Genomic DNA, 15195 nt, shown 5'->3' on the forward strand with positions numbered 1-15195 from the left:
AAACAAATGAATTGAATCCTCAACTTAGAAGTTTCTTGATATGACACAATATCATTCCAATATGTTATATTATTACTTTTTCGTGTCCGTCGTCTAAAGTCTTATCTACTCTTTTGACACAATTGATAATTTATGCAGAGGTAATGAAGTTCGAGCTGTGTCGTCTGATCTTAAGCACTTGTTTTGACAATTTACCTCAAAAATGCCGTGTATGAGAGAGATTCTAGGTGGTGGGTGGGCCATCTCCATCTCCTTGGGCTTTGATATTCCGATAACAATGTGTCTTTCCAGTATAAGGTTTGTTGGTCAATTAAAGACATGAAAATTGCGCAATTGACATATCCTTCACATTGGCTTAAAGATCAGACATCACAGAAACAACAAAAGACCCCAAGACTTCTAGGAAAATCGCAACTACCTCGGACGGTTCGCGTGTGTGAATGTGACATGATTTCGCCTCCTAATGCTTCAAGTCTGTACCTGTTGCTTCGTGCTTTCCAAGTCCATGATGCTCACTGGTCGATCCACAGCACTCGAACATCCAAAGATTCAGTTTCCTAGCGTATTGGCCCACTAAATATGACTTCTTTTTGCTTGAATTAATGTGAGCTACGAGGTTGGTTGAAAATCGGATAAGCTCACGCCTATTCATCATTCTATAGTCAAATTTCAGTAAGTCATAAAAGAGACGATACAAGGATAAACCCAATCGTGGGGATGTTGATAAGAAGAATTTTGAAACTATGTCAATGGAAAATAATGTCATCTTCAAATCTTTTGACGCTCTTTCAGCTGTGAATTCCAATTTTCGATATTGTCAATCTCACTAGAAAAACATAAGAGTTAGAAAGGCAAATACATTGTCAAATTTCAACATAGGATTTTCAGAGTGAAAATGAACAATTGATTTTAGTTAATACTTTCTTTTGTTTCTAATCAGAATAATTTTTTTGGATCAGAATGGTTGCCAAATAGGCCCTAAGTTCATGATTGGTGAATTACATTTCATGTTTCAATGAAAGAAATGAATATAGAATTGAGGAGAATATAATGACAAAAATATCGGTTTACATACCATGACTACAAAGAAATGCAAGCATACAATCATGGGATATACAAAGACTCAAGACTTTAGCCCGAATCTTGGATCTCGGGACATATTCATTATTTTTGGCAATTGTGTTCTTTTTTTCCTCAAATTCCAAGCCATCAACCGGGGGTGATCGGTTCCCAGTCCGGTCCGGTTCCTCTCAAGAACCGAGAATCGGACCGGTGGTCCCGATTCTCAATTTTTCGAAATCGGGAATCGGATCACCAGTCCGGCCCGGTTCCCAGGCGATTTCATTGGATTGGACACATGCCAAAAAAAAAAAAAATGCACCATTCCTGGACGGTCCCGGTCCAGCAAATATAGAAGCTAGATATAAAAAAATTTCGAGTTCATTTCCTAAAACAGGTCTTTCAAGGCAAAGCTGAAAACTTTTTGCAAGATTGGTTCTAAATGCACATGGGATTCAAGCATAAACGATCTCACTTCGGGTCAAAAACGGTCTAGGAACCAGTTCAGGCAAGATTGAGATGGGGATTTTGTTTGGGGACTAAAAAGGCAAGATCGAGAAAACTCCATGCGCATGGAGTTTTCTTGATCAAAATAAAAAAAATTTCAATTGGTCCTGTTCGGGCTGTCCGGTCCTGGCGGACCCTAAAATCGAGAATTGGACCACTACCTCTAGAACCGAGAATTGGACCATCGGTCCCGATCGGGTCCGACCGGCCCGATTTGCTAACCCTACCATCAACAACCACCGAGATAATTAATTCAAAATTAGGATTGATATCGACCAATGTGGGGAGTCTCCGATTCTTCGTGCCCATGTGTAATCACAGTATCTTTTAGCTTTATCGGCTTTCCGGATCCACTACATAAATGATGTATAATTTTTCGGGGAAAGTATAGTAAAATAGGATCACACAAAAATATAGGAACATATAATTAATAATATAGTATTTAAACATTAAACCACGCTTTAATCTAACCACTTTAGTTTAGAACGGTGGGCGGTGATCTCATAAAATCTCACTCCGATAGAGCAAAATATCCCGAGTTCAATTCTTCCCGACTCCTATTTGCCTTTAGAACGAGATTAATTAACACCCTCATTTTTTAAACCCTTAATGTGATTACGGCCGGACAACAAATGAATTGAATCCTCGATTCTCGTTAATGAGAAGTTTTTACATTATTCTAACATGCTATGTTACTACTCATTTGTCCATGGCTAAATTCTGACCTGCCCTTTTAATATTGAAAATAATGCAAAGATAATGATCAAGCTCAATTTGTGGATGTTCTGTTGTCTGACTCAGCTGAATCAATTAAAAACGACTATTAGAATTGACTTGTGACATGGCAAAGTACCATGTATAAGAGATTCAATAGGTTGGGCGGCCCATCTCTATGTCTGTGTCAACCAAAGACGTGAAAATTGCACAATTGACGTTTCCTTCACGTTGGCTAAAGACCAGACATCATAGAAATGACAAACAACCAAGACTTCTCTTGACCTTGTAGACGACCTATGTGTTGAAAAAACCTCTTAATATATTTTTCAGATAACAAAACTATCAATGATTTATCTTGAATCTGATAAATCCATAGAAATATTTCTGGATCATATTAATGTGAAAATGGGGGAATATAAAAGGAGACCATAGTACCGAAGAGATAGAGGAGATGAAGGATAAAAATTTCCAAAGTTCGAGAGAGCTTCAGTTTTTCATTCTTGTCTTTCGTGGGCTACAAATTTTAATCTAAATGAGTAACTCCGAGATAACAAGACCTATCAAGATTGAGTATCATCACTCACTTCTGTAATCTCTTATTGATTAACCAATAAAATTTAGTTTTCAGCGTGGGAGAGTAGACATAAGCTTGCACTAAGCCGAATCACTATAAACTTCTCTACCTCTCAAATCTTGTTATTACTTTTGGTAGAATCTTGAACGCTGGTGAATATCACCATACCACAGACAATATTCAAACTCTGTCCTCATTCAATTTGATAATATTCAATTTTACTGTTTTATTTCAGCATTAGTTCATCAAGATTTGTTAAAATCATCTATTCACCGCTCTCTAGATGATATTGCTAGTTACGTCACCACGTACATAAAAGTCAAAACTCTAAAGACCTTGTCTTTAAAATTTGGCAAGTTATTCTAGTTAAATCCCCATTTACATAATCATGCAACTTAGGATGGAAGGGCTGTCGGCCACTTCGCCATGATGATGCTGCAGAAATTCGACTTTTTTGACTAATGGCGTCGTGTGTCTTTTTCATTGTAAAAGAAATAATTAATCGTTTTGTAAATACAATGAGAACTCAAATCAGCTTATTAGAATGTTGTATTCGAGCGACGTCTACAATGATTAATGGAATTGTGCGTCTTATTTGTGTAAAACTAAACTCTATAAAGAGACTTTACGGGCCGTCACGTAGACCAGTGTCTTATTTGCTCTCAGGCTTTCATTTTTGGGTGTCGCATGGGGCCCGAGATGAATCTAAAGGGAGCTGCGGAGCTTGTCAGTCGAATTTAGTGGGTGGCGACCCCACCCCACATCACCCCTTCTCTGCTCCTGCTCCTCCTCAGGTGATGAAATTGAATAAAACTTTGTGTATTTGTAGCAGATTCAGAGTTGTTGGTCATGGCATGGCTTTTCTCTCGCCCTCGAAGGGGCCAACCGAGGGTGCTGAAATCGCAGGTCGTTTCGGCATAAATTCACCAGCTGATTTCTTCGATATTTCTCTAGGGAAAAAGTAAAAAGTTGCACCAATTTCGAACCTCAACTAAATCTAAAAATTTCAACATTAGAGCCGACGAAATTAGTAATATTATCCGTGAGCTAATAGATAAGTAGAGATTGTAAATACCGACACTGTACTGTAAGTAGGCGACGGCATTGCTCGTATTTATAATCTTGATGAAGTAAACATGGGTGAATTAGTAAAATTTGAAGAGGGTACAATAGGGTTTGCTCTGAATTTGGAATCAAATAATGTTGGTATTGTCTTAATGGGTGACGTTCTGATGATACAAGAGAGAAGTTCTGTAAAAGCAACAGGAAGAATTGCTCAGATATCGGTGAGCGAGGCTTATTTGGATCGTGTTATGATGGTATCTTTGAGAATCATCCAGGTCTTAACCCTTCCAGTGAACGTATAGAAGAGCTTCAATCTGATATATGCTTCTCATCTGAATCGATCATTAAAATCACAGGGGCAGATTTGTGGGAGGATATCCCCAGCCAAAGCGTAGATTCCATCCGTAAGTTACGAATGACTTATTTGCACTAAATCACTTAAATAATAGGATCTTCTACATGCCATTAATATATCCAACTAAACGACCAAGACTTTCAGGAAAATTGCAACTATCCTCTTTGAACCTTTCGTGGTTCGTGTGTGTGTGAAATACGACGAAATGAATACACATGAGCTGATCAGATTTAGAACCCACCTTGTACCTTACTGTTAATTCAAGCAAAAAAAAGTCATATTTACTGGAACAATACATCCGAGACACAAATGGAAGCTGAATGCTTGGATGTTCATGTGCTGTGGATCGACCTGTACGCTTGGACTTAGAAAGCACGAAGGAACAAGTACAAAATTGAAGCATTAGGAGATAAAAGAGCCCGGACAAGCATAAACCCAATGAGGGGGTTATTAATAAAGATCCTTTGGTTAATTTTTGTCCCGCACAATGTCTAGAAAGATGTGATGACATCCGTCCACCAAAACATTCTTAAAAAAAAGAAAGACAAATTATGTTGCACCTTTGATGCTCATCTTTAATGATATTAAAGCTCGACACATTTTGACTCTCCGAGTACTTTACACATCATGCCTTGCGTGTGAAGGTTAAGACACGCTTATAAAGAATCTTTGTCCATACACGACGTCAACAAATATAAACAAAGACTGCAAACTCAAGTCCATGTAACTAAATTTTAGCGTTTCAACAAATATTGCGTCGACTTCAAAAAAAAAAAAAAAAAGGGATGAAGGAAAGACAAATGTTGTTCCATCATCCTTTCAATATCCGGGATGGTTTTAATATTTTGAAACTTGGTAGGGACGACAAAGAAGAAGCAAACCACAGGAAGAAGGCTTGTTGATGCGCAAGGAAAGCCTCCTCTTTAAACCACAGGAAGAACTTAGCATAAAATATTTGAACGGGTGCTGAATCCAGTGGACCACGGGCTTACGGCTGATCGGTCGAATTCGAGTCAGGGTAGCAGCTCCCTAAATCCGAACTGACTCGAAACATAAAAGGAAACCCCAACAACTCCATCACCATCATCTCCTCCACCTCTGCCTCTTGTCTCGACCTCTCGGCCACCATCTCCCCCTGCCTTCGCCAGCTGGTCCGCCCAACATACTCAACGACTCAGAGGTCGTCACGGACCAAGATTCGGTGATCTAGTGCCTCCTCGATTCAAACGGCATAATATGGATGAGTCTCATGATCCATCTGATGATCCATTTGGTTTCTTTTTCTCTGAAACTTATGGTCCATTTGTTGTATCAGAGCTATTAGAGTCTCCTGAGATGAATGGAAGTCTAGACAGAACGGAGAATCATGTCTCTTCAGAAAATGAAGGCGGGCTTGGCAATAGTAGGAGTGACAATGACGCATGGATGCAGCTCAATAACCTTCCTGGTGGTGACTTGGGAGGCCGTAGGATTGGTAAAATCCTTGTATCAATTACAGAACTCGCTAAGGGAAGTAATGGAACCGTTGTCTTTGAGGGCACGTATGAAGGTCGAACTGTCGCTGTGAAACGTCTTGTCCGGGCTCATCATGATGTTGCCTTCAACGAGATTCAGAATTTGATAGCATCTGACCGACATCCAAATATTGTTCGGTTATATGGAGTGGACTCCGACCGGGATTTTGTTTATCTTGCTCTAGAGCGTTGTATTTGCAGCTTAGATGATTTAATTCGACTACTGTCGGAATCTTCAAAGAACTTTGTCTTCCCTGAGGAAGATAAAATCAAATTGGATTCTCTTGGGGTTACGATGAAGGATGTCAACTTGTGGAGGGCAGATGGTCATCCTTCAACTTTGTTGCTTAAACTGATGAGGTAATTTTTGCGTTTTGTCTTTCCAAAAGGGTTCGATTTGAGAGATAATTTCAGTATCTTGGTTATTGTGGCACTCCTAAAATCCACCGTCACAGACTTATGTTTGTATTAAGCTTGGTTGCATATACTCATAAGCATCTCATAGAAATCATTGCTTTCATGAACTCTTCTTTGCTGGCTCATGTGGGTATCCGGTGCTGGTTGAAGGACTTAATAGCTCTCCCGCAAAAACTTCTAAGTGATGCATGATTCAGGGAATTATTTGGCCACTACAATTTGGGAAGAATCAGTATATATACCTTCTTCGCTTTTTCATCCGTGAATGCGACAAATCCTTATGCACTCAGATTCTATATTGGGGTTTCCGTTAGAGTCTACTTAAAGCACCGTTAAAGTTTTGTTTCTCCAGTGTACTTCTGACTCTTCTGAGTTCTGACATCCTTACTGGTCTTCGTGTGTTAGAGAAGTTCCTTAATTTTCAATAGGACATGACTTAGCATGTAATTATGTATCTGATGACTTTGAGTGGCCCAGTTATTATTTGGTTCCAGATACATTGTTGATTAAGTCATAATGTCTATTCTATATTATGATACAGTGATGTGGTATCAGGACTCGGCCATTTACATGACTTGGGAATAATCCACCGGGACTTAAAGCCTCAAAATGTCTTGATTTCTAAGAATCCATCGTTAGTTGCTCAACTATCCGATATGGGCATTAGTAAATGCCTTCCTGATGATGAATCTTCCTTGGGATATCATACCACCGGTAAGTGCTCATGACACGTTTATCCAGACATTTGATCTTCTTTTCCTCAAGATTGATCAGTGCATAATCTGAAGCTATACAATGCTAATCATCTCCAGATTTCTAGCTAAAAACTTCAGATTGATGATTTTATTTTGCTTTTAGTGTTGTGGTAAAGTTTGCGAAGATTTAACGGTTTTTTGCCACTATCTCCCTTCATTGACCGGTGAATCTATCATATCCATCTATATATGGCGCAAGTGACGATGGCTCTTTTGTTGATCTCTAATGTATGTCTTGCAGGTTGTGGAAGCTCAGGATGGCGAGCACCTGAACAGCTTCGTCATGGTGGGCGCCAAACACGTGCAATGGATTTGTTTAGTTTAGGTTGTGCCTTGTTCTTTTGCGTCACTGGTGGAAGACATCCATTTGGTGAACGTCTAGAACGTGACATCAATATTTTGAACAACAAGATTGATTTGTCCTTGGTGGAATTCATACCAGAAGCTTATGATCTGTTGTCGCGTTTGCTAAACCCGGATCTTGAATTGAGGTGAGAAGACTGTCATCTTTAATTTGCATCACCACCATTTTCATTTTGCTGTTTGATAGATTTTGTAAACCTTGTTAGTTGACTAATTTCATTTTTCCTGTATCACTCAAATATTTGTCCTGCTGGTGAGGCTCTGCTTGATGAGCAAAAAAATATGTGGATCCCATTCATTTATCAATTGACAATAGAAGCCAATGACAAGGTTGAACATGTGATTGCCCAGATGTCTTTGACAATTGTGATACACCAATGGAAGATGATCATTGTCGGAAGCGGTTTAAGTTTGTTAGCCACCCACGAACATAGAAATTCCAGTCATTCCTAGCGCACTATTTAGAGGAGATCTGCTATACGTACACCGAAGATGATTTCCTATAAAGATCCGAAAGTTTAGCAGATGGCACTAACTATGAAATAAGAATCTCTTTCATTAATCTAATGGAATTTTAGTTGTTATAGAGATTGCACTAGTGCCATATTTGCGATGCTTACGAATTCGGGATGTCAGTCCATCTCAGTGTTATTCGTGTAATTGATTTCTTTGAGCATGTTGGGCTATAGTTCATCTTTTGGATTTGGTTTTCATGGGTCAATAGTCAATTGCTTCTAATTACTGGTAGGCCGAAGGCATCCGAGGTGCTTCACCATCCATTTTTTTGGAGTTCAGAGATGCGGCTGTCCTTTCTTTGCGACATCAGTAATATCGTACACTTGGAAATTGCAAGGGCATCCAATTCAGATTTTTTGAACGCATTAGAGAGCATTGCATCGATGGTTTTTGACGGGAGATGGGACGAGAAAATAGATCATGTATTGAGGGCGGAAATAGGCAAAAGGCCCTATGACTACAGCTTAGTTAGAGACCTACTGCGAGCAGTGCGAAATAAGTGGACCCATCGCATAGAACTTCCGGAGGAAGTTAAGGTACATTCTCTCTTGGAATTGTGATGAGTTCCGAACTTGCGGCTCATATCTTCTGTTGCTTTGATGTTTCTGGCAGGAGCTCCTCGGACCGAGTCCTGAGGGTTACGACAATTACTTCGCCGGACGATTTCCAAGGCTCTTGATGGAATCATACAGAGTGGTGTGCCAAATCTTCAAAGTAGACGACGAACGGTTTCGGGAGTACTTTAGAAGTGATGCGCTTGGGCACTTTGGCCACCTCCCACGGTGATTCCTTCTTCAGTCCAGTTGGCGGTGGCCGTGTTTGCAGTGTTCCTCCAACATTGCTGGTGCATTCGCCCTGTCGTTTTGTTGTCTCTTGTCTTGCTTATGAGGATCGAGTCGGACGGGCTTGTTAGGGCTCTTGTTTGAATGTGAATATCAAAATTCAAGTACTTTCAGTGTACTATTACACCATAATTTACATGTATAATGTAAATATTATGTTACGATTTTGTGCCACAATTTTTTTAAATATCGCAACCTATAAATTTAGCTTTTTTCACATTTTTTTTCAAAAATTAAGTAACCGAAAAAAAGGCCTAGTGGCCAGGCCTGGTAGTAACATCACTAAAGCAATGAAAAATTTCAAAAAAGGGCCCGAAATGTCCTGTTTTTCTTAAATAATGACCTAAAGTGAATATTACTTCAAATAAGGGCCTGGAGTGCGCTCATTGTTTCAAATAAGGGTGCGAAGTGGATATTGTTACAAATAAAGGCATAAAGTGACTATATTAGTCTTAAAAAAGGGGCCTCAATAGTAGTGTATGGGCATTTTTGTCATTTATCCTTTTTTACTATTTTTTCTCCTTTTTTTTTTTGCCTCTTCTATTTTAAAAAAAAAAATTAAAAAAAGAACAACAGGCAAGAGGCAGCCTCCCGTTTGTGGAAGCCAACCCACGCGAGATGGGGCGGCATTGGTGGTTGTCGGGGTCGTCGGTGCCTCGGCGGGGGCCGGCGACCCCGCCAACCAGTGGCAAGGGCTAGCGGGTCCTCACTAGAGCCGGGAGAAGGCCCCGACCCTCTCCCAAATTTGGCCGAGGGTCGCCGGCCCTCGTCCATGTTCAAGGAGGGCTGTGGGTGTCGGCGGGACACGGGTGAAGCGCCGGCAACCTCAATGGCTACCAACGTTGCCCCTTCGGTAGTGGAGCGACTTCCATAGGCGGGGAGGCTGCCCTCTTGCCTCGTATTCCTTCGTCTTTTTATTTCTTATTTAAGTTAACTAAAAATTATGTTAAAATTATATTTTGACGAAAATATTCTTGATTGGTCGAAATATTTGGCCGATCGGCTAGCTAGTCGGACCAGGCCCTTATTTGAAATAACAATGATCACTTCATGCCATTATTTGAAACAAAAAGGGCACTTCAGGCTTTTATTTGAAACAATGTTCACCTTAGGCCCTTATTTGAGAAAATCAAGGCACTTTTGATCCTTATTAGGGATTTTCCCCTAAAACAAAGTACTTCTAAATCTGTAGCAGTTGCAACTTCTCTTCGCCTAGCTAATAATTGCTCACATGGAAATCTAAAAATCTAAAGATAAATGTTTAGGCTAAGTAAATCTCAACGAAGTAGGTAACTTTCTTTGTTATAAAATAAATGTCAATCTACAAGCAAGTAGTTACCTATGAAATAAACATTACTCTTCACAATTTTAATTCTAATGACATTATAGCTCGACAAATTGATTTTCCGAGTACATTACGCATAGAGGTGGCCAAATGAGTCAAGAACCCGCCCATATTTCATAGTGGTGGGTCATAAATGGGCAACTTAAAAATTTAATAGGTCATAAATTGATTTTAAATAGGTTAAAAATGGATTAGTTAAGAAAACCATAAAAAAAAAAGTTAGCAATATATATATATATATATATATATATATATATATATATCTCTCTTTTAAAATGTATAAAAAATCATTTTCTCAAAACTGGTTTTAATATTGAAGTAAATATAAGTAGGGTCGGGTATGGGTTGGGTCGGTATGGGTAGCTAGATTTATATAGCATTAAAATGAGTTTAAATAGGTCAACATGGATCGGATCATATTCGACCCAATACAAATCCGATACAGCCCACCCATTTGACACATGTAATTATGCATCTGCCATGTGTGTGAATATTAAGACGGCCAATAAAGAAGCTTCACTACGTCCATACACTATGGCCCCTCAGGGAGTTCAAAAAGGTTCCTCTTAAAGATCAAATGATATCTGCAGTTTTAGTTGATCAACTTAAAGAACATGAAAAACAACATTTGATCAGGGACGTACCTTTGAAGCTTTACGATAAACCTCTGCATTCTTAGAAGCGCATCACCCATCGCACAGTTTTCTTTCACTCCTCTGTCTCATGGGCCTTTTTTTTTTCTTTCTTCTTTTCCTCTTTTTCTTTTGTCTCTTCTTTTGGATATTTTTGAAAAATTTTATTTTTTTATTTTTTGGATTTTTGGTTTGGTTTTGTTTTGTTTTTCTTTTTTTTTCTTTTATTCGACCCTAGGCTGTAATAGCTTGCCAGGTGATGGCATACTTTGTAAGCGATTAACGTAAACTTTTTGCGAAAATTCATAATCACAAGAATCGTTGATCTTCATGATTTATACGAACAATAAAAAGACAGACCTTTATTCATAAAGAAACCTTTAATCACGATTGTTGTTGCAAAATCATAGACGAAGAAGAATCTGATTTCTTTCTCTTAACCCTCTATTATCTTTAATGTTATTTCTGATGGAAAGAGACAACTTATGTTTCTTTAAAACAACGCGTGTTCGTTGAAACGTCATTATGTCTATTCATAGGGTGGAGAGAGGACCAGACTTCTTTTAACATTATTCAAGAGGTGCCTCTTCAAGAGGTGCCTTCCATCAAAGCACTTTAATTGTATCCTTTTATAACCGATGGATTTTAACATTTAATTTATATTATTAAATCATCATTAATAATATCATGTGGGTCACATTGTTCTTACATGCTATGGGCTGGAAAACCTCATCATGCGAAGTGAATGCTCCGGGTGCTTCGGGCGAAAGAGACGCTATGGGTGCTCCATGCGAAGAAAATTTTTTTGGGTGCTCCGGACTATTGGAAGTTCTCAGGCTGCGTTCGAACACCTAAAGGAAATGGTACACTCCGGGCTACTAAAGCTCACCATGTGTTGGAGAAATGGTTCTAGATTGCGAACGCTCGCCGTACCGATCAACTGTCATCTAGAAAATATTCTGAGATGTTACTTGTACACCTAAAGTATCAACCAAATATTGGGCTATTGGTTTTGGAAGATTTGAAATCGTATCTTGGGATATCAATCAAAGATAGCGCTATTGGTTCTGAAAAATTTGGAATCATATCTTTTGAAGTAGGAAAGTCTTCAATTTTATGTATTTCTTTTCTTACTAGTAAGTACCCCTTTAAGCTTAACAAAATACAACAAATTTTTTTTATTCAATATGGTATCATATCAATCTGAAGTCCACGCCTCTTGTCAACCTAGCTTTCTTCTTCTTCTTCTTCTTCTTCTTTTTCCCCTATAACAGTGATCGGTATGGCTTTGAATGGCTTTGGCGCCGCTACCCCCACCACAAATCCTTCTTCTACACTTCCTCACACCACTTCTTTTCTCTACGCCTCACATCATCCAATTACTTGCTATGGAAAGCACAGGTTGTCCTGTTTCTCAAGGGACAAAATCTCTATGGTTATGTTGATGGGACTAAATCGTGTCCATCCGATGAAGCTCAAGTAGCTCTCTGGCCACAAACAAGACGCTTCCATTATGAATCTTCTAATTGTGTCCCTCTCATATTCGATTTTACCTCTCATTTTGGGTAAACCAACTAGCAAAGCCATTTGGGATGCTCTCAATGCTTCCTTTGGCTTAGCTTCCGCTATACTTATGCTCTCTCTTCATCTCAACCTTCAATGTCTGCAACAACAAAAGGATGAATTGGTCATTGATTTCATTGATTTCCTTCAACGTGCTAAATCCATTGCCAATGAGATGGGTATTGCAGGCAAGCCTCTTGAACCGGAGGATTTCAATGTCCATAACTTCCGTAGTCTCCGATCTGACCTTTAGGACATCGTTCCTACATTACTTGATCGTTCTAAACCAGTATCATTTATGGATCTTCAAGGCCTTCTCCTTAATCATGAGAATATTAAGGCCTTCTAACGATTGCAGATCTCCGAGTCTTCCTCCCGGCCTAACTCTGCTACAGCTAATTGTCAACGTACAAATCACATTGCTGCCACATGCTATTATCGCTCTCCAAGTATGCCTTATCATCCGTCCCCTACACATACTCCTTCATATACATCATCTTTTCGACCCTTTTACTCTCCCAATGCCAATATGAGCCATGACTTCCCCCCTCTTTTACCTTCACCCACCAACACCCTACCTTGGTACCCTGACACTGGTGCCTCCCACCATGTCACACCTAATCTACAATCTCTCTCTTCCTTCGAAGCTTATAATGGATCGGATCAACTACGTGGGAAATTGTAAGGGTCTGAAAATCACTATTATTGGTACTTTTTCTATTCTATCCTCTACTACAAATCTTTCTTTACGCTTAAATGATGTTGTTCATGTCCGTGATATTTCTAAGCATTTACTTTCAGTTCAAAAATTTGCAACTGACAATGATGTCTTCTTTGAATTCTATCCTACCCACTTTGTTGTTAAGGATCTAGTGACCAAGGCAGTTCTTTTTTCCGGTGCGAGTAGTGGTGGTCTTTACACCATACTCCAACAACCTTCAATGCCTACTACCGGTATTGCGGAATGGACTTCCATAGATGGCTGGCATCATCATCTTGGCCATGCCCATGAGAATCTCTTATGATTGATGGTCAAAGAGAATAATTTGCCGTGTCGGTCAATACAGTTGAGTTAGTTATGTACAGGCTGCTAATTGAGCAAAGGTAGTCGTCAATCTTTAGGATTGTCTTTAACTTGTAGTTTGCTTCTATTGGATTTAATTTATACTAATGTTTGGGGTCCTTCTCATTTTGTTTCAACTGATGGTCATTGCTATTTCATTATTTTTGTCGATGATTGCACAAAATTTATTTGGTTTTATCCTCTTAAAGTAAAGTCATAGATTCACTCTGTTTTTCTTACTTTTCAAGTTCTTGTCCAATGTCATTTTTCACAAAAAATAAAAGCCGTTCAAACATATTGGGGTGGCGAATTTTGCACCATGCCATCCTTTTTCTCAAAAGTCGGTATTTCTCATCGCCTCTTTGCCCTCATACCCGTGAACAACAAGGGGCGGTTGAGCGTTGTTTTAGGCATATAGTCAAAACCAGTTTAACATTATTAACTCATGGCTCTGTCTCTCACCGATATTGGCACTATGCATTTGAAATGGTGGCCTACCTCATTAATCGAATGTCGTCCAAGGTCACTAATATCATCACCCCTTTTCAAATGGTTTGTATCATCTTCCAGATTATTCCTTCTTAAAAATCTGTGGGTGTCGTTGTTTTCTGTATCTATGTCCTTACAATGCCCATAAGATGGATTTTTGCTCAATTCCTTGTATTTTCTTGGGATACAGCCCCTCTCATATAAGGTACTGCTGCCTTGACCCTGTCACCATGTTTTCCCTTTGCAACTCCTTCTATTCTTGGTCCAGCACCTAACTCTTCCCTTTCTACGCCTATTCTAATACCATGGGCTTCACCTCCCATTGGTATTTCTCCCACTACCACTATAGTGAGATCATAGACTTTTACACCCGCTCTCATGGTGTCGTCTAATGTTGATTCATCCACCTTGAGTAGCGTGCAGCTATGAATGAAGAATTTAATGTGTTGTTGAAAAATGGCACATGGTCTTTGGTCCCTCGCACTTCCTCCGTGAATCTTGTTGAGTGTAAGTGGATTTATAGAGTTAAGCGCAAAGCGGATGGTAGTTTTGAGTGCTATAAAGCTCGCCCAGTTGCTAAGAATTTTCATCAGCAACAAAGCTTGGATTATACAGCAACATTCAGTCCAGTTGTGAAGATTACCACTATTTGCTCAATTTTGTCTCTTGTTGTCTCTCAAGGGTGACAAATGCGACAACTGGATGTGCATAATGCATTCTTACATGAGGTTCTTTCTAAAGAGGTGTACATGGAGCAACCCCTTGGTTTTGTGGACCCAACTCATTGTGACTATGTTTGTACGTTGCATCGTTCTCTATATGGTCTCAAGCGGGCTCCGAGAGCCTAGTTTCAACGACTTTCTCAATTTTTGCTTCATTTGGGATTCTCAGCATCACAAACAGATCCATCATTGTTTGTCTATCGAAGGGGCACTAATGTCATTTACTTTTTTTATTTATGTTGATGACATTCTGGTCACATGTGATGCATCTTCTAGTATCAGTATAATCTTAAAGAAATTATTTGCAGAGTTCTCCACTAAGGATCTAGGCCCGCCGCATTTCTTCCTTGGAATAGAGGCTAACCCTCACTCTAAAGGGCTACTTCTCTCTCAAGAACGTTATATTGATGATCTTCTTCATCGAACTAGGATGTTTGAGTGCAAGCCTGTCCAAACTCATATGGCCACAACTACAATCCATCTGAGATAGGGGTGCTCTGATGTACGATGCTATTTTGTATCGGTCTTTAGTTGGCGCCCTCCAATATGTGACATTAACAAGACCATATGTCTCCTTTGTCGTTAATAAAGCCTATCAATTCATGCATGCACTGATTGAAGACCATTGGCAAATGGTGAAACGCATTTTGCGCTATCTCAAACATACAAGGTCGTCTGGTTTGCTTCTTTCTTGATG

At 39.4% G+C, this 15195-nt stretch overlaps 1 protein-coding gene across 1 annotated transcript; it reads left to right on the top strand.

The window, feature by feature from the left end:
• The first annotated feature begins 5326 nt into the window (after positions 1–5326).
• LOC115756659 (serine/threonine-protein kinase/endoribonuclease IRE1a-like) lies at positions 5327–8879 on the top strand. The gene is made up of 5 exons (XM_030696518.2): positions 5327–6151; positions 6750–6922; positions 7205–7454; positions 8075–8378; positions 8455–8879. The coding sequence occupies exons 1-5, from the start codon at positions 5514–5516 to the stop codon at positions 8626–8628; spliced, it is 1539 nt and encodes a 512-aa protein (XP_030552378.1). The 5' UTR covers positions 5327–5513; the 3' UTR covers positions 8629–8879.
• The last annotated feature ends 6316 nt before the right edge of the window (positions 8880–15195 follow it).

This window comes from Rhodamnia argentea, chromosome 9 (genome assembly GCF_020921035.1).
Source record: "Rhodamnia argentea isolate NSW1041297 chromosome 9, ASM2092103v1, whole genome shotgun sequence".
Taxonomy (NCBI): domain Eukaryota; kingdom Viridiplantae; phylum Streptophyta; class Magnoliopsida; order Myrtales; family Myrtaceae; genus Rhodamnia; species Rhodamnia argentea.

Excerpts from the sequence above, each read along its gene's own strand:
- LOC115756659 (XM_030696518.2), top strand. The coding sequence starts at position 5,514 with ATGGATGAGTCTCATGATCCATCTGATGATCCATTTGGTTTCTTTTTC. Across the intron at positions 6,923-7,204 it reads CTTGGGATATCATACCACCG|GTTGTGGAAGCTCAGGATGG; the intron begins GTAAGTGCTCAT and ends TATGTCTTGCAG. Across the intron at positions 8,379-8,454 it reads AACTTCCGGAGGAAGTTAAG|GAGCTCCTCGGACCGAGTCC; the intron begins GTACATTCTCTC and ends TGTTTCTGGCAG.